Source organism: Tyto alba, unplaced genomic scaffold (genome assembly GCF_018691265.1).
Source record: "Tyto alba isolate M040663 unplaced genomic scaffold, T.alba_DEE_v4.0 Super-Scaffold_46, whole genome shotgun sequence".
Classification (NCBI taxonomy): domain Eukaryota; kingdom Metazoa; phylum Chordata; class Aves; order Strigiformes; family Tytonidae; genus Tyto; species Tyto alba.
In genome coordinates, this window is record NW_024881322.1 from 10,453,315 (window position 1) to 10,472,055 (window position 18,741).

Here is an 18,741-nt window from a genome sequence, read left to right on the forward strand (position 1 = left end):
GGAAGAAACCAAAGGTAAAGGCAGAGCAATAGCAGCAGACTTTGAAGGAAATCCTACAATGACATCTGAAATCTGTTTCCTAGTTTTTGTTTGGTTGTAAATCAAGCATTTTTGTTCAGAGGAGTAGCGGTGAGAAGACTGTAGGGCTTACATGAAAATGTAAGAAATAAACTATGAAATCAAGCCCCAAAGTCAGGTTTGATTTTAAATTGAGAAAAAATGCATTTTTGAGTTCAGGTTTAAACTAATTTAAAACACAGAATTTATTCATTTTTAAAGCACAGACATTTAATTTAATAGCTTTAAAGAGATCAAAAGCATAGTTACTGCCAGTTGTAAATTTTAAATCAAAAGATTAAGAAGTCCAATGGCAATACCTTCTCAAGTGTTTTTCACTGTGTGAAGTTTTTGAGGTAGAATTTCTTTACAATGATTTTGGTGTGACTATTTTACAGTCAGGAAAGAAATGTTTCACATAAATGTCATTTAAACCAGATAATAGATTGTCTGGATTAAATCCAGAAATTTGTAGAGTATCTTTCTTTTTTTCTCCCCAGGGAGGTATTGGATTAATTTATTTTGTAGGAAGTTTCTCTAGGGACCTCAGTTACCAGGAAATAATTGGGATTTGCCACAGGCTGTTTTAGTAAAGTTGTCTGCCACAGATAACTTTTGAGTGGCGTATTAAAGTGAACCAAACGACTCCAGAACAGTACCTAGAGCTGCTGCTTGTCCAGATGACCAGTCACCAGCCTACTCTGGGTAGCAGTCAGGGCTGATATTGGGAAACCAACGAATCTGTCCACATCCAGAGGTTAAAAAGGAATGAAATCAACTGATGCTACAATTGGAGCACTAGGGACTTCTAAAGCTTTGCTGCCATCGTATTGTTTTCCCTATTAGGAAAGCTCAGTTTTAAGCCATTTCAAATAAGCATGTTTTACAAACATGAAATGTAGGTTTTATTTTTTATTCTTTTGAAGACAAATTGGTTTTCATTTAATAGCTGCAGAAAAAAGGTATTAAAAATTGTTGGCCTACAAAGCAGACTTGTAAAGTAAGTGGGGTTTTTTGTTTGGTTGGTTGGTTGGTTGGTTGTTTTGGTTTTTTTTTTTTTTTTTTTTTTAAATTTGTTCTTTTGCTTTCAGATAGCACTGGCCTAAACATCCTGAACTATCTACTTGATCTCTTTGCTTCAAGACCTTCTGACTTTCCGTGTCTTAATCCAAACGTACAAGATGAGAATGGAAATACAGTGATGCATGTTGTTTTTCAGAGAGGATTTTCAAAGCAGGCTAAGAGAATAATGGAGTCATTGGCAAAATTCGATGTTAACTTTAATATAAAAAACAAATTAGGAAGAGATGTGAGGCATAGAATTAAAAAAAATGACCCACTGCTACTTGCCTGGAATAATGCTGCACTGGAGAAAAAGAAGTACCGGCATGATATAGCAGGGCAGTCAGTTAAAACATCTAAGCCTGTTCCAGCCTCTGAAATTTCACAGCCAAAGAGCACAGGGCGTTCTTCATCTGGGTCCTCATTAAAGGCACCATCTGGCAATGCAGCGCATAATGATTTAAAAACCCTGTGTTCTGTAAAGACAAAAAAAGATCAGTTGGCAAAGCAGGAAACAGAAAGAATAAATAGCCCCTTAACACTGCAGGAAAGTCTAGTGCAGGCAATCACAGCTTTAATTCATCAATTGAAGTTGGGTGACCCTCTGAGAAAAGATCATTCTCTGGTACAGAAGTCATCTTCAGCCCAGACTAATTTGGAAGAGGGAAGAAGTGAGTCCTCGCAACCTTCTGGAAGCATAGTTTATCCTGCAGGAAAAGGAGATGATTGGGACAAAAAGAAGGGAGCAGGGGAATTTAGTATGGCCCTGCCCAGTGAAGAGAAGGAAGAACCAGAAGAAGAGAAGGGGAAGATTCTGGATATTGAGGCATATGTACAGGAGTTTGATAACATGACCTGGGAAATAGAGTGCACTCCTGAAATGCTGAAGACGTTGGGCAGCAAAGCTGTCCCTCATTATCTGAAAACTAAAACTATAATGACAATTAAACAGCTTGGCAATGGGGAATGGACTAAGGGCCTTCAGAAGCCACTGAAACACTTGAAAACTAATATTCAGCTGTATGAAGCCAAGTTGGGCAAAGGTGCAAGGATGCTATGGGAACTTGCAATTGACTTTTCTCCTCGTTGCAGCGAGAGTGCAGAGAAGATCATGGAGACAGAACAGACAAACAGTCTTCCAGAAAAATCAGGTAGAGTTTACACAGAAATAATCAGAATTTGGGCCATTGTTCTCGACCACTGCAAGCTGAACCGTGTCTTAGATAATATATGTATTTCCTACAATCGTGGTTTATCCTGCATCTTGAGGAAAAAGCTCAAGGGTATAAACGAAGGACATCAGAACCACAATGTGACAACACAGAAGCGTGTTCCACGTTGTTATGTTGAAGACCCAGAGGCAGAAAAATCAAAAGAACGTACCATACCCGAGTATTTCCCTCCAGCCAGTGCAGCAGAATTGGAATACAATATAATGAAATTTCACAGCTTCAGCACTAACATGGCGCTTAACATTATAAACGATGTACATTCTTCTGTTGAATACCCTTTCCGAGTTGGGGAGTTGGAGTATGCAGTAATTGATCTCAATCCAAAGCCCATGGAACCAATCATTTTGATTGGACGAAGTGGGACAGGGAAGACGACTTGCTGCTTGTATAGGCTTTGGAAGAAATTCTATTCATATTGGGAAAAATCCGCCTTGGCAAATGGTCCTCTGCTGGAGAGGCAAACATGGCAGCAAAGACCATGCAGTGAGGTTGAAAAAGCTAGGTTAGCAAATGAAGAGAATGAACTAAAACAGGACAGTGATGATTCGAGTGAGGAGCAGGTGAGCGATGGGCCAGACCAGGACAGTGAGGATGAAAATGTTCCTGCGGGTGCAGCTGGTGCAGAAATGAATTCATGTGATGACCATGAAGGACACCAAATGTGTGACGCAGAAGCAGACAGGCTGGAGCACCTGCATCAGATCTTTGTGACAAAAAATCCTGTCTTGTGCCAAGAAGTTCAGAAGAATTTCATTGAACTTAGCAAGTCTTCCAAGGTAACCAGTCACTTCAAGCCTCTGGAGCCAAATGTTCACAAGATACAAGACATTAAAGATGAAAATTTTCCGCTGTTTGTCACCTCCAAGCAGTTGTTGCTGTTATTGGATGCATCCATGCCCAACCCATTTTTTCCAAGAAATGAGGATGGAAGCCTTAAAAGAACCATTGTTGGTTGGACTCCTCAGGAGGACTTGGTTATACCAAATTGGCAGGATGAGGATGAAGAAGGTGATGTTGAAGCAGAACATGGTGATGATGAAGGAGCTGCAGATGCGTACTCTAGGGAAAGTGATCCTCGGACTTTTGTGACTTATGATGTATTTGCAAATGAAATGTGGCCAAAAATGATAAAAGGTAAAAGCTTGTACAATCCAGCACTGGTTTGGAAAGAAATAAAATCATTTCTGAAAGGCTCTTTTGAGGCACTGAGTTGCTTTGGGGGTAAACTTACTGAGGAGCAGTACAAAAAGCTAGGCCGAAAGAGATCACCGAACTTCACAGAAGACAGGAGTGAAATCTATCACCTCTTTTGTCTTTATCAGCAGATACGATCACAAAGAGGTTACTTTGATGAAGAAGATCTGCTGTATAATTTATCTCAAAGACTTTCAAAGCTCAGGGAGCTGCCGTGGTCCATCCATGAGTTTTATGGTGATGAGATACAGGATTTCACCCAAGCTGAGTTAGCACTGTTAATGAAATGCATCAATGATCCTAATGCCATGTTTCTAACTGGTGACACTGCCCAAAGCATAATGAAAGGAGTTGCTTTTCGTTTTAGTGATCTGAAATCACTGTTTCACTATGCAAGCAAGAACTCTGTGAACAAAAAGCAGCGTGTTAGAAAACCAAAAAGGATCTATCAGTTGTACCAGAACTACAGGTCCCATTCAGGTACAGTAACAAATTTATCTATGATCTGAGCCTGTGCTCTTCAAGTGTCACTAATGATTGAAGTTTTCTACTAGCTAATTCAAAGCATCTTTAAGTGGCCTGTTTTTTTAAGCAATCAAATGGTCAGGTTTTTCTGACATGCAAATTCTGTGTTTTGACATCTCAACCAGAAAACCAAGAATGAACATTTTTTAAATTGTTGGGTTTTGAATGCTCATGCTTAGTGCATGTCTTGACTGTATTTGTTTGAAGGAAAACTTAACAAATAATCATACCATTTCTGTTGTCATGTCCCCAAATCGCTAGACTTTGCAGCATTGGTGTGCTACTTTTCTTACTTGTTTCTCATTTATGACCTTTATTTGGTGAGGATGCTGCTAAGTTTTTGTAGCATGCTTTCTGATTTTTACAGGCCCAAGAATGAGGTCCACTCAAAATGACGAAAACATAAAGCGGACCTTACAGCTTCTCTGTTCTCTGACTTGAGTTTTTGTCATCACATTTATTGATTTCAAAATTCTAAAAAATCTTTTACAAGTGTGTTTGTGAGAGAGTATGAGACAGTCAGATTGAAGTTTAAAATCTCTGTTCTGCTTATTGCAGGTATTCTCCATTTAGCATCTGGAGTGGTTGATTTGCTTCAGCATTACTTCCCAGAATCTTTTGATCGGCTTCCTAAGGACTGTGGTCTCTTTGATGGACCAAAACCTACAGTCTTGGAGTCCTGCAGTGTTAGTGATCTAGCAATTCTGCTGAGGGGCAACAAAAGGAAAACACAACCCATTGAATTTGGAGCACATCAGGTTGGTTTTTCTTAGGTATATGGCTTTTTGCAGAGTCTTCCAGCACTGTTGCTGCATTGCCATTTTATATGGGCTTCCCACAACTTTTATTTTTTAAGCCCTTGTGTCTCACTGATAAATTATGCTTTTCAAACTTAGAAACCCTTATTGTGTTGGTTTCTGTTTCTTAATACGTGTCTGGGTCTTTCTGTTCTTTTTTACATCAGGTGTTGCCTGTCCCATGTCTTTCAAACTCCAAATTTTCTTTTATCAGATCTACGACTATTTGCACATACCATGCATTTGTCAGTCTTGTAGTGTCAGCTTTGTGACCTTTTTTGCAGAGTGTGCAGGAACGTCTGTGTTAAATGTCATCTGATTCTGAGAAGGCTCTTGTATTATCATGACATGTTTGTATGCTTTCTCTATGCAGCTGTTACCTTTTTTCTGTTTTTTTGGTTTCTAATATGTTCCCTTTTATTAATGTATCTTATGACAGGTGGTATTAGTGGCAAATGAAACTGCAAAGGAGAAGATACCCGAGGAACTTAGTTTAGCACTTGTACTGACAATTTATGAAGCAAAGGGCTTGGAATTTGATGATGTACTCCTTTACAACTTTTTCACAGACTCAGAGGTATTTAATTCTTATCTATTTTCTGTAGTTTTTCCCTAAGTCTTGCTTTTACATGTTACTAATTGGCTTTCCAGCTGGGGAAGGATTCCCTGTTTCCTCTGAAGATGAGTGGTTTCATCACAGTAGAAAACAGGGCTCATAGGTTTATGAATTGAGACCATCTGCCTTTAGTGCTCCTTCAGACTGGCTATTGCAATTTAAGGGAGAGCCTTGGGGTTCACACAACAGTGCACACATGCACACACTTCTGCTGCATACCAAGACTACTCTGCTAACTTACAGCGTGTCCCTCCTGGCTGCTCCCTGTTCAGGTCAGAGCAGTTGGTGGAGGGACACGCCATCACCCTCTCATAGTTTTTAACATACTGGAGTTCTGGGTCCCAGAAAACCACCTTAGACCCCCTGCTTTGCATCACCACAAAATTGTAAAACAATTATGATTAGAATCAAATAGTGTGTGTATGTGTTTGGGGTGAGGGGAAGGAGCATGATCTGTACCCATCCACAGCTTATCTCTGGAAAACTTATTCTGGTCTAGCTCAGGAGTTGTCAGGAAGCTTGGGAAGACATCACAGTCTATAGCGGAGAACACTGCCTGTAGAATGGCCTCGGGTAAAGATGACTTTCTTTCTTGGAGGTGTTGAATTTTGTATTTCTTAGGTACTCCCTTTTCCCCATTTGTGGTTCTCCAGGGAGCTCAGACCCTGTCTCTCCAGGGTTTCTTCTAACTCCAGACCTGGCACGGGTGCGGTCCTTGAGGCTCCTTGTAAAGAGCTATCAACCACAGCAGCATTGCTGTTCTTGCTGGAGCATTACTGAGCCCCCACCACCACCCCCAGCAAGGCAGTAGGCAGCATCCTTACTGAACATGCCTGCAGAGACTTGGGAATGCCCACGACTGAGTTGCTCTGCAATTAAACATTCAGTGTGAACATCTCTGTTGCAAATGTCCTCTGCCTCTAGCCCTCAAAAAAGTGTCTCCGATGTGGTTTTCAGTAGATGAAAACCACTGAAAAACTGAAGGCAACCTATTGGTGGCTCTTTGTAGAGGTTAGCAGACATTATGTGGTGAGAGCAACAGGAAGGAGCTTGAGGTAAACAGCCTTGTGTCTGGCTTACTGACATTTGGGGACGGTACAATACTGGCTGTCATTTTAGATTTCTCAAAGTTGATTTGTTCTTGGTGATGCAGATTGTACTCAGAAAAACAACAAACCATTTACCAGAATTTAGCAGAATCAGTTTAATGGAACTGAGTTGTGTAGAGTATTTTGACTTAGACTAACATATGCTAGGCCTGGAGAACTGTTTTCATACAATTGTTCCATTTTCCTGAGTCGTGAGTAATTGAGTTGATTTAAGCAGTTAAACAAGCAGGTGAGAAAGCACCTCACCCTGAGGTTTTCTAGTTTTGAAAAGCTGAATACATGAACTGTTGTAAACACTGTAAATGTGGCTGTATGCTTTGTAATGTGTTGGGTTTTCTTTTTATTGGGCTTGAAAATAAGATTTGAAATCAGTCTTGTTTCAAGAAGCAGATTTGAATGAAGAATCAAAAAGGGAAAAAAAACCTCAAATCCCCAAAACCCTGCAAGCTGTTGAGCAAACTGATACCATTAGCTGGCTGTCATTTGTAATCTGTGACAGGTTTAGGAATGTTTTGATTGATGATATCTTGCAATCTCAACTTCAAAATACATTTTGCAAGAAGAGTTTTGCATTTTTGTCCCCCAAAGGAAGACAGTTAACTTGTATTACATGGCTTAAATCTCTGAACTATATAATTTTTTAAAAAGCTGTTTCAGCATTATTTTGTGTCAGAAACTTCGTACTACGTAATCAGCTTTCCATTAAATACCAAAAAGGGGAAAAAATGAACATAACTTCAAATATACTTATGATTCTCTAAGTTGCTAGTTTTGTGGGGGTTCAGGAACCTGCAGAACAGTGTGATCAGGAGCTGGCATTTGTTACATGGCATGAGAATGCACATGACCAATCTGCTGCCACACTTAACGTGTGCACAGACATGCTTAAATGTATTTCTCACATGTCCCTATGTCAGAGTCCAACATTCTCTGACCAGACTTTTTTAGATACTTCCCATGAGTGTTAATTTGCTCATCTCTGAGCCTTCTTCCAAGGGGGTGTGTTGGCAGATGCCATTCCAGTCCTTGGCTTACACTAGCACTGGCAATTACTGGTGTTTGTGCAGTGAACTGAACACATTCCTCACATGAATGACCAGCCTTCTTGCCTGGGCACCATGAGGAGGAGAATACATGCCTGTATGGGATACTGGTGGGTCCACTTCCATGGCTTTGACCCCTTTGTTTTGTCCATGGGCTCCACTACATCATGGTTTACACAAGCACTGGTGATACTTGCCAAAGATGATGTCCCAAATTTCCCTCTTGTTAATCCACTGCTTTTCCCTGACAAGGTGTAGGATCTGGTCCCTGTTCAGAGAACTGCCTTGTTGGTACACCAGCCAAAGGACAGCAACTACTTGCCTCTGTTTGTCTGGATCCTCCTTGCTCTCAGTCTCCTTGGTGCTACAGTGACAAGGAGTCTGGTGAGTTGTGGGCCAGCTGGCCTGCAACTCACTGAGCTTGTCAGTCTTGTAGTGTCAAGGAGACTTGGTGGCTGCCTGTCCTGACTTACAAGCTAAGATCTATCCAGCATGTCTTAGCAGATTTTAGCATGACAGACTGCAACTTGTGTTTTCCCACCGCAATTTACCTTTCACCCTGCCCCAAGCTGGCAGGGAGCTGCCTGGCCCAGCGGTCAGCACACCCCCACAGTGACTCTGCCTGTTGTGGTATTGGGGTTTGTAGGAGAATCCCCAGCCCTAGGACTAAACCTTGAGCCTTGTCCATGGTGAGGGTAACCTGACTTCTTCCTTTTCCCCATAGATGGGCCATCTGTTGTAGGGGTGTATCTTCAAGTTCAGCTGAAAATTTGTAGTCCCACCCAAGAAGGTTTTCGTGTTTAGCATCAAATTTACTTATTTGATCTAGTAGGCGTTGCGTTTGATTTGGATTGTGAAGAGTGATACAGCAGTATCATGAAATCACAAGACAAGCAAATAAAACAGTAGAAATACACTGTGGAATTGCAATACAAATGTGATTCCCATTAGCAGTCCCCATATGCTCCACCATCATGATGCTGGGCATCCCCCGTCCCCGGGAAGTAATAGGTAGCTTGAAGCCAGTTGCAGTTTTCCAGATTTGTTTTGTTTGTTGTTCAGTTTTTACACACTGTTGGGCTAAGCCACATATTTACTTTCCCCCATGTTGGTCTAGGCAGCTCAGGAGGACATTCCCTAAAATAGCTAGTAGAGAGTGAAGTTGTTTATTTAGCTTGATGACCGCCCGGTACAGACATGCATCTCAAAGGTTACCCTCCAATCCCACTTGAGTTGCGAAGAAGTTCAGCTTTCTTGATGAAAATTGGTGGTTATTCTTTACATTCTTCCCTGAGATAATTTTTTTTTTTTCCCCACTCATCTTCTCTGAGCATTTTTCAGTTGGGGGGGTGCATTGGTCAATCACAACATATGACCTTATCTTTTGCATGTGTGGGTAGTAGTGATTGCTGCATGCAAGTAAACCTCATTCTTTTGACATTTTAGGCTAGCAAGGAATGGAAGATAATTTCTTCTTATACTCCTGATTCAGCTGTGCAAGTAGGAAGCAAATTGCTAATCGAAATGCCTTTAGAGGATGCTACTGGTATGCCGAAAAGAACTCCTTTTAATGTAGAAATGTACAAGGTGAGTTTTTTGTAATATTGGCAATAGGAAGGATAAACTAAATTCTTAAATCTTAGAAGTAGGGAAATTTCTTCGAGAAATCCTTTCACCCTGTAGTTCCATGTCTATTGAGGATGCTTTATCTTTTTGGTAGTTGTTCACATTTGTATAATATAATCTTGATTTTGAAAGATAGGTTTTTTGCGAGTGTAATTTGATAAGAACAAAAACTACGTGTTACAGACTTTTAGGTATATTTACAGAACAGCTGTGGTTAAAGCAAATGGCAAATCAGCTTGTTGATATTTGTTATTACTTTAGTCTGGTTTCAGATCAGTGTTACTACCTTAAAATTAAGAAAACTTCTTAGAATCTAGTGAGTCAGATATTTTTGGATTGTATGCTAAAAAATGAATAATTATATGTGCAAGCGATTAGAAGGAAAATGGACTGTCACACCTGCAGCTGCTAGATTTGCTGTAGTGGTGGTTGCACACAAATTAGCCAAACAATGGCTTATGTAATTGAAAAAAATCACATACTTAATATTTAGACTTGCTTACTTAAGGATACTTTCTTATTTGTTATTCATTCTATATATATTTGCTGTTTTCTTCTAACTGCAAAGTAATATTTCTTTCTACAATCTAGCTCATCTGGCATTTAATTTATTTTGGTGTGTTGCTTTTTTTTTTTTTTTTTCTTTCTCCTGGTTCTGCTTCAGATGCTGAATGGAGAACTAAAGCAATTGTACACTGCTGTTACAAGAGCCAGAGTCAATCTTTGGATCTTCGATGAAGACAGTGATAAACGGGCTCCGGCTTTTAAGTATTTCATCAAAAGAGAATTTGTTCAGATTGTCAAAGCAGATGAAAAGAAAGGTAAAGTTATCCTAAAACTTTCTTAAAGACTGTCAAACAGGACAGCCTACTCATGTTTTCTTGCTTTTAGACTGTATAATAGAGAAGGTTAAATTCCTTGGTCTCTCTAACAGTATGCATTGATAACTACCCTTGCAAATTTCCACTGATTTCAGTGGGTCTTCTTTTGGCTCTAAAGATCAGTTGTATATGTCAATACATAACTTCATTGCTAATTCATTAGTATAAGTTTTCCTCCTGTTGCAGGAGAACAGTCAGAGATCGCTCAGAAAGAACTGATCTAGTAGTTAGTTTATTGAGTTCTAACCAATAAATTTAGTTATTTAATATTTATTTAATAAGTAGAGGCGGATTAGTGGTCAATACTCTACTATTCACTACAGTTAAATTTAGTATGGGATACAAAGATTATTGCCTAAGCTTACTATATGTATCTTAAATGTTAGATGCATGCAAAAATGTCACATACCAACCCATGGACGTCTGGTGTCAGGTAAGGGATCTCCCAGCCGTGGTTGGTTTGTAGTCACATTTTCTGCTGTGTTCACATAGTTTCAGCCTCTTATCAACCCAGTCTTCAGTCAGTCCATTTTTTTGGTTTTGGTGCTGTGTTTTCACTGATAGCCTCACGCAATAGGATTAACTTTGGTTAGGCTTACTTGCTGCTTGCTGAGCATCTGCCTGGACCAAAGCTCAGTTAGTGCAAACAAGAGTGCAGCAGTCACACCTGCATGGTGATGAAGACTGCTCATGGGTAAACCATCCCAGCTGAAAGATTTATCAAATGAAGGAATTTGGTTTCTGTAAAGACAGTGGATTTACTCAAAGTTTTGTCCAAAAAAAAAGCATGATTTTTAAAGAGCTTTCAAAACAAAACCCAACTTGTTGATTTTCAGTGCTGATTGTGAGGGATAAAATGTATTTAACTCATAGTTACCATTACTGTTGTATCAAATCATAAAGAGTTTGGAACATTATGAGATGTTAACGCTTCATTTTGGTATGTGATAAGTGATTTCTGTGCTTTCTCCATTCTAACATGAAATGATTACCTCTGACTTCCTAGACTTAGATGACAGCATGTTTGCCAAAACTTCAACTCCAGAAGAATGGATTGCACAGGGAGACTACTATGCTAAACATCAGTTCTGGGAGGTGGGAGCATATGTTTATCTGAAATAAGGATTCTTATCTATCCCGAAACTTTTTTTTTCCCTTGCATCTATAAAATTATCTTTAAACCTTCAGTTGCTCTGTAGCAGTCTGTCTTTATTTGTGGTTTGTAGTTGTGTAGGTGTCTATAGACTACTTGTAAACAACTTGTAAGAAGCAGGAAGGGAGAGCAAGCCTATTGTCTATAATCCTAAATTCACTACTCAGAAATTTGCAGTCCAATGAGGGAAAAGCATTTTAATATGCACAAGTGAAAGATGGTTGGAAAAAACAATTATTAGCAACAACTGCAATTGACTGGAATTTGTGAATCTAAACCATGTGTTTGACAACATCATTACACATTACTATAGGAAAATTAAAATATTTCTTGGAAGTATCTTGATTTGGGTGATGATCTCAGAGCCTTTTTATAGCTTTTTGGACAGTAATTAGGGATGGATACAAAACACACATTAAAGAACAGTGTGTACAGACCAAGGGAGCATTAAGAAAACTGCAGGAAGAGTAGCAAAATGATGGTTTAATTCCTTTCCTATTGAAAGAACATGGAGATTTTGGAGTCTTATTTCCTAAATGGATAGCAAATACAATTAGGTATGAGATGACAGTTAATGGAATAGAAGCAAAACCCAGCCAGCACGACAGCATCGATGGATTGTTCTACAAGGAATTAAGGGATATCTCTAGATCAACTGCCCTTGTTCTTATGGGTGATTTTAACTTCCCAGACATCGACTGGGAATATCATACAGTGGACACAAACAGGTCCAGGAAATTTCTGGAGCACACTGCAGATACCTTCTTGGTGCAGGTACAGAGGGAGCTGACTAGGAAAGGTGGCCTCCTAGATTTGTTGTTTGTAAACAGAGAGGGACTCATGGGAAGAGTGGTGATTGGTGGCTGTCTTGGTTACAGTGACCACGAAGTATTTGAATTTCAAATTGTTGGCAATAGGAGAATAACTGCCAGCAAAACTTTGACCCTGGATATGGGGAGAGCAGACTTTGGGCTGCTGAAGGAGCTAGTTAGTCCCCTGGGAATCTGCTTTTGAAGATCTTGGGGTCCATGAATGCTGGTCACTCTCTAAGACCCTCTTAATCTCTTAAGAGCACAGAAGCAGGCAATTCCAGAGCGTCAGAAGTCAAGCAAGTGGGGCAGAAGGTCGGCTTGGCTGAGCAGGGATCTTCTAGAACATAGGCAGAAACGGAGAGTGTATGGATGTTGGAAGCAAGGACAGGTGACACAGGAGGACTACAGAGATTGTGTTTGCCACTGTAGTGTGAAAATCCATGCTGCCAAAGCTTGATTCGAGTTCAAGCTGGCCAGCACTGTGAAGGACAACAAAAAGGGCTTCTTTATAATACATTAACAGCGAAAGGAGGATCAGAAACATTGGTCCACTACTTGATGACGTCAGTCACATCACAAATAGGGAGGTAGACAAAGCAGAGACATTTAATGCCTTCTTTGCCTCTGTCTTCAACACTGATGATGGACCTGGAACCTTGTGTTGGGAGACTGTGACTGGAGGGATGATAAACATACAGTTGACTCAACATTTTTGAGACTTGCTGCTCCACTTGGATGGACATAGGTCTGTGAGGCTCGATGGGATTCATTCCAGGGTACTGAAAGAGCTGGCTGATTTTATTGCGGGACCTCTCTCCATTATTTTTCAACGGTCTTGGGAGTCTGCAGAGGTCCCAGTCAACTGGAAGCTGGTGAATATTATCCCAGTTTTCAAGAAGGTTAAGAAGGAAGACCCTAGTAATTACATGCCTGTCAGTCTCATTTCAGTGCCTGCTAAAATTACAGAGAAGGTTATTCTGGGAGTTATTGAAAGACACTTGAGATGATTCAGTCATTAGGCATAGCCAGCACAGGTTCATGAGGGGAAAGTCCTGCTTAACCAACTTAATTTGCTTTTATGACAAGGTCACCCATCTAGTTGACCAAGGGAAGCCAGTAAATGTGGTTTTGGATTTTAGCAAAGCATTTGATACTGTCTCTCACAGTATTCTTCTTAATAAAATGTCCACTACACAGCTAGACGAGTCCATGATACGTTGGGTGAGCAATTGGCTGACAGGTCAGGCTCAGAGAGTACTCAAAGACTAAATGGGGTTATATCAGGCTGGCTGACAGTCACCTGTGGGGTTTCCCAGGGCTCAATTTCAGGGCCAGTGCTCGTTAATGTTTTTATAAATGATCTGGATGCGGGAATTGAATGTACATTAAGTAAGTTTGCCAACAATTCTAAACTAGGAGGATCTGTGGACTCCCTCGAGGGTAGAGAGGCCTTACAGAGAGATATGGATAGACCAGAGAGCTGGGCTATCACCAGCTGTATGAAATATAACAAGAGCAAGTGCTGGATTCTGCACCTGGAGTGGGGTAATCCTGGTTGTACGTAAAAATTAGGGGACGAGAGGCTGGAGAGCAGCCCTGTGGAAAGAGATCTGGGTGCTTGGGTTGATGGCAAATTGAATGTGGGTCAACAGTGTGCTTTGGCAGGAAAAAGGGCCAACCATGTCAGGGGGTGCATCAAGCACAGCACAACTAGCCGGGCAAGGGAGGTGACTGTCCCACTCTACACTGCACTGGGGCAGCCCAACCACAAATACTGTGTGCAGTTTTGGGTGCCTCAATATAAGAAGGACATCAGATTATTAGAGTGCGTCCAAAGGAGTATGATCAAGATGGTGAAAGGCCTTGAGGGCAAGACTTATGAAGAGCAGCTGAGGTCACTTGGCTTGTTCAGCTTGGAGAAGAGAAGGCAGAGGGATCACCGCATCACAGTCTACAGCTTGCTCAAGGGGGGCAGCAGAAGGGGAGGTGCTGATCTCCTCTCTGGTGACCAGCGATGGGACACAAGGAAATGGAATGAAGCTGCATTAGGGGAAGTTCAGTTGGGACATTAGGAAAAGGTTCTTCACTAAAAGGGGTGTCAGTCACTGGAATCGGCTCTCCAAGGAAGTCTTCATGACACCAAGCCTCTCACAAGGAGCATCTGGACAATGATCTTGGTCATTTGGTTTAGTTTTAGGTAGTCCTGTGAGGAGCAGGGAATTGGACTCGATGATCCTTATGAGCCCCTTCCAACTTGAGATACTCTGTTATTCTAGGAAATAAAATTTTTTTGCCGATAGCAACATATAATTTTGTGTATGGAAAACAGATATTTATAACAAGACCAAAATCAAAATAATCAGCTGCCACTATGCAGACAGTATCTCCCCTTGGAAAAAAAAAAAAAGGCAATTTCCTAAATAGACAGAAAATTGTTTAGATAAAAACCACACAGCTGAAAAAAAAAAAATCTTGACATCTGTAATGTACTAGCTATATTATCTGCTATTCTGTTTTCTTTACAACCCTGATCTTTGCTTATCTTTGCTACATTAAGAAGAAATTATCTGGTGAATTTGGCAGTTCTAAGAGTGGTTTGCAATGTGCAATTTCCAAGCAGAAGTAAATACTAAATCAATGGATAGAATAAAGAAATAATGGTGTCGCAGAATAAGTGAGGAGATAATGAAGCAAACCTTGCTAGGAATATGGTAACTCCTGCTGTTTCTCTTTAGCTTATCACAGAAAGGACCTGGTATGGTAAAAGTATAAATAAATGTTCCATGCGTTTCATTTTAACTTTGCACATATTGGCTTTCCTAACTTTTATTAATAGAATTGATGTGGTAGACGCCTGATGACTTACCAATTAGTGGTTTAGGACATCACTCAAATTGCATGTGCTGTTTGTTCTATCAGCCTACTAGGAATTTTGCTTTCACTACTTCCACGTAAAACACTGTAATTAAAATTCTGATAGTCACATGTGGACTGACTTTAAAGCTTTTCTTTTCGTCCTAAAAATATACTGCAATGTTTTACCTTTTCCTCCTTCCAGGCACCCTGCCAGCCTTTCTGTTTTCCATTACAGCGACTGTAAAATTAAGTATTGCTTTTATGTGATAAGCCGCAGGCTGGACGCACATGTGTAACTGCTGTGTATGATTTCACCCCAGGTGGCAGCCAAATGCTACCAAAAGGGAGGAGCAGCTGAGAAGTCAAAACTGGCCCTGGCACATGATGCTGTTCTCAAAGTGCACTCAAAGAAAAGCAGCCCCAGGTATGTGTAAACGCAGATGAGCAAGTGGCAGTCTGTGGTGCCAGACCTCATTAGTGTGTGCAGGGGGAGATTCCCACCACAGCTATGGGACCAGACTGGTGATGCAAGCAAGGTGTCTTCACATCTTTGTCTGTGGGTGGCAAAAGAGATTTAAGAAATTGGAAAGTCTAGCACAGCTCCCTTTGGGGAGTAGCGAAAGCAGTTGTACGCTGTGGGCTGTCCAAACCAAATGTGGCCCTTCAAAGGGCTTACTGGCTACATGAGAGAAAAGTAACAAGATTTGTATTACTGCAAGAGGCTTTCCATTCTTAGATACGATAGAAGAGCATATGCCATCAGTGGTGCTCAACTCCAGTTAATCCCACTGCATATTCACTTAACAAAGAAGAAGGAATGGTGCTGTACATTGGGGAAGAAAAGCTGCTAACAGAAAGTGAGCTTTGAGATAAAATTAGTGTTAGAGTCAATCTAAACTAGGCAAGCAGAGCTAGGTCTGAACCAAAGGGCAGTTTTAAAGGGACAGATTTTGAGATGAATCATTTAGTTCATGCTGTCAGCTGGGCAAAATAGCTCAATGGTTTGTCAGGGGAGAAAGTTTGCAGTTTGCTGAAGAGGCTGAAAAACTGTTTGGGACTTGTCTCAAATAAGACAAGAAAAAACTTCATGGGGAAGACTCTAGACCTAAGTGAATTAATTCCTGTTCATGCTGGGGAGGACAAAGACTAGCAGTGCTAGCAGAGTGGGTGAGAAATCACTAGAGCAGAGGAAGTTAGCACTGAAGGGAAAAGGGGAAGGTCTGGAGAAATGTTATTACTGGAATTAATAAAAGTTTTACCTTTTTTAATTTACCTGTTTTGTCTTAGTGGCCCTGCCTAGAAGTATAAGGATACTCATAAATTTTCGTGATCATAGAGAATTTGTTAATGGGACTGAAAAAAATGTTTTTTCAGTTGGCTATAAGCTGGGGTGCTTGTCAGCTGGATAAAATTTGAGAAGATATTGGATATATTAGGCTATGTTAAGTTGATAGAACATATGTAATAATGAAGCTGTGAAAGTGGCTTTTTTTTTTTTTTTTTTTGAGTAGAGGTATTGCAAAGGTGTACAAAGCATAAGTAAGATTCCTGTGTGCTCTATAATATGAAATGCTCTGTACGACTCTGATCCTCCGGGCTTAAGAATGATGAATTCAGACTAGGTCTGGGAAGAAATTAGACACGATGCAATGATACCAGAAAGGCTGGGCATGTTTAGTTATACAGAACAAAGGCTGAAACCAAATTTGATCGTTGTCTATAATGGCATTGGAGCTAAACAGGAGAAAGGAAGAAGGAGCAAGTTAAGCTAGAAAAGAGAAGCAGCACAAAACCACACTAGTATACTTTAGTTTGAGAATCAAAAAAAACCCCAAAAAACAACAAAAAACAAAGCTTTTTACTGCTGGAGCAGTGAGATTCTGGAACAGACTTCTGGACAAAACAGTGTCAGCCCAAAAATATAACTAATTGTAAAACAGTACCTCATCAGGTTATGTATGAAGAAGAACACATGATGTCAGTGTTGGTTGGAGTCAGTGACAGGTCATGTGATCCTAAACTTAATTTGGTTGTAAGCAGTAATTTTCTCTTACTTTTTACAGGGAAAAACAGATGGAATATATGACATTGGCTAAAACTTACTTGGAATGTGGAGAACCAAAACTATCACTAAAATGTCTGTTTCAATCAAAGGAGTTCCGGCTTTGTGCAGAACTGTGTAAAAAGTTAGGAAAGGTATTAAACCCTCTAAACTACCCTCCCCTTATCACTTCCTTTTTCCTACAGCTTTTTTTTTCCCCCTATTGCCCATAAAGTAATAGTATTTTTTTGACGTGGCAATAGATGAACTAAAACAGCTCTTTAAGCTGGGCTGTTTGGGAGGAAGCACTTGTCACAGAATAGCCAGAAGAGAAATGAAGAGGACAGTGATGCAATTACACAGTCTAGGTTTGTTTATTTGGCTTTCCTCAGATTTCACCATCAGTCATTTCTGCTTTGCAGTCAAAAGTTAATTAATGACTGATTTAATGAAAATTAGGCTGTTTCTTCATTCAGTACTGTGATGATACTGAAGCTTCACCAATTACAGCCATCCAAATGGAAACTTAAAACTTGCAAGGGTTCATTAATGTACTAACAATAATTTTCTAAGTATATGAAGATATTTAACGGTTTTTATTTGCAGTGCATTTCCACTAAAAGAATGTAAAGTAATTGTTCCCAAATATTTAAAGTTTAAGATACAAGGTTAGGGTTCCCATTATGCATCCATAACTGTTCTCATTTAATCCCATTGATTCTGAAAAATTTTCAAGTCAACAGAAGCGTGCATGGTGTTTTTTAATAGCAAGCAGATCTGGGTAAGTAAAAAGTACTTAGAAATCCTGTATAATACCTTTAGTTTTACATTCTAGTTTTTTGGACACAAATATTTTGAAGGTTTTTTTAAAAATCTGTTCAGTTTTCATGATGGTTACTTTAATATGTGTTTGATTACATTCAGATACTTTAATTACATTTTATTAAAGTGTGTTTCTCTAGGAGACACCTACGTGATGGAATTACTAAATTTATTCTATTCCTGTAGTTTTGACTGTTTAGAGCACTTCAGTTTCATTACTGACTTCTGCATTGCAGATCAAAGATGCTGCAGTTTACTATCAGAAAAGCCAGTGCTACAAAGAAGCATCTGAATGTTATGAACAAATTGAGGAGTTTGATCTAGCAATTAAAATGTATTGTCAGGAAGAACTCTATGAAGAAGCAGCAAAGGCAGTTGAAAGGTACGTATTCCAAGATGGTATTGGAATATAATTCTCTTCTCCTTTTCCAAATTCAACATAATACAGCTGTCTCACCATAAAATTTTCACAAGAGTTTCAGCTGGTCACTTTGTGTTCTACAAAGTTAAATTAACTTTGTCTGAATTCTCACACGGGTAATACTAACATGATGAAGACATTCTGCTGCATTCACAACTAGAACAGTGACTAGCTTCATTTTCCTGGGAATTTTTTTTGCAGTCCATATTACTAGTCATGCAAGTTCTCCTTCAGCCACTCCTCTGAATTAGGTTCTTATGGTAAATAAACAAAAACGTTTAATAGAAGTATTAAATACTTCTCTTTTAAGAGTGAAGTAGTAACGGAATTAGCCATTTAGTTACTGACTTCTGTAGGAGTATAACCATTAGATATATGGTATATAATGCAGCAGTTGTTGTGGCAAATGAACTATTTATCTCTCAAAATCTCTAACTTACGAGCAAAGAGTAGGAATTTAAATGAGCAACTTGCACTGCTTCTCTGACAGATTC

The 18,741-nt window shown here is 39.8% G+C and overlaps 1 protein-coding gene across 2 annotated transcripts in view; it reads left to right on the plus strand.

Moving 5' to 3' along the window:
• TRANK1 (tetratricopeptide repeat and ankyrin repeat containing 1) overlaps positions 1 to 18,741 on the plus strand; it is a 59,116-nt gene that overhangs the window by 28,890 nt on the left and 11,485 nt on the right. For both annotated transcript variants that reach the window (XM_042806396.1, XM_042806395.1), the window contains exons 13-21: positions 1,149 to 4,025; positions 4,629 to 4,828; positions 5,307 to 5,444; positions 9,082 to 9,222; positions 9,926 to 10,082; positions 11,149 to 11,237; positions 15,284 to 15,387; positions 17,027 to 17,159; positions 18,063 to 18,208. In XM_042806396.1, coding sequence (XP_042662330.1) covers positions 1,149 to 4,025; positions 4,629 to 4,828; positions 5,307 to 5,444; positions 9,082 to 9,222; positions 9,926 to 10,082; positions 11,149 to 11,237; positions 15,284 to 15,387; positions 17,027 to 17,159; positions 18,063 to 18,208 — 3,985 coding nt within the window. The remainder of the gene's footprint in view (positions 1 to 1,148; positions 4,026 to 4,628; positions 4,829 to 5,306; positions 5,445 to 9,081; positions 9,223 to 9,925; positions 10,083 to 11,148; positions 11,238 to 15,283; positions 15,388 to 17,026; positions 17,160 to 18,062; positions 18,209 to 18,741) is intronic.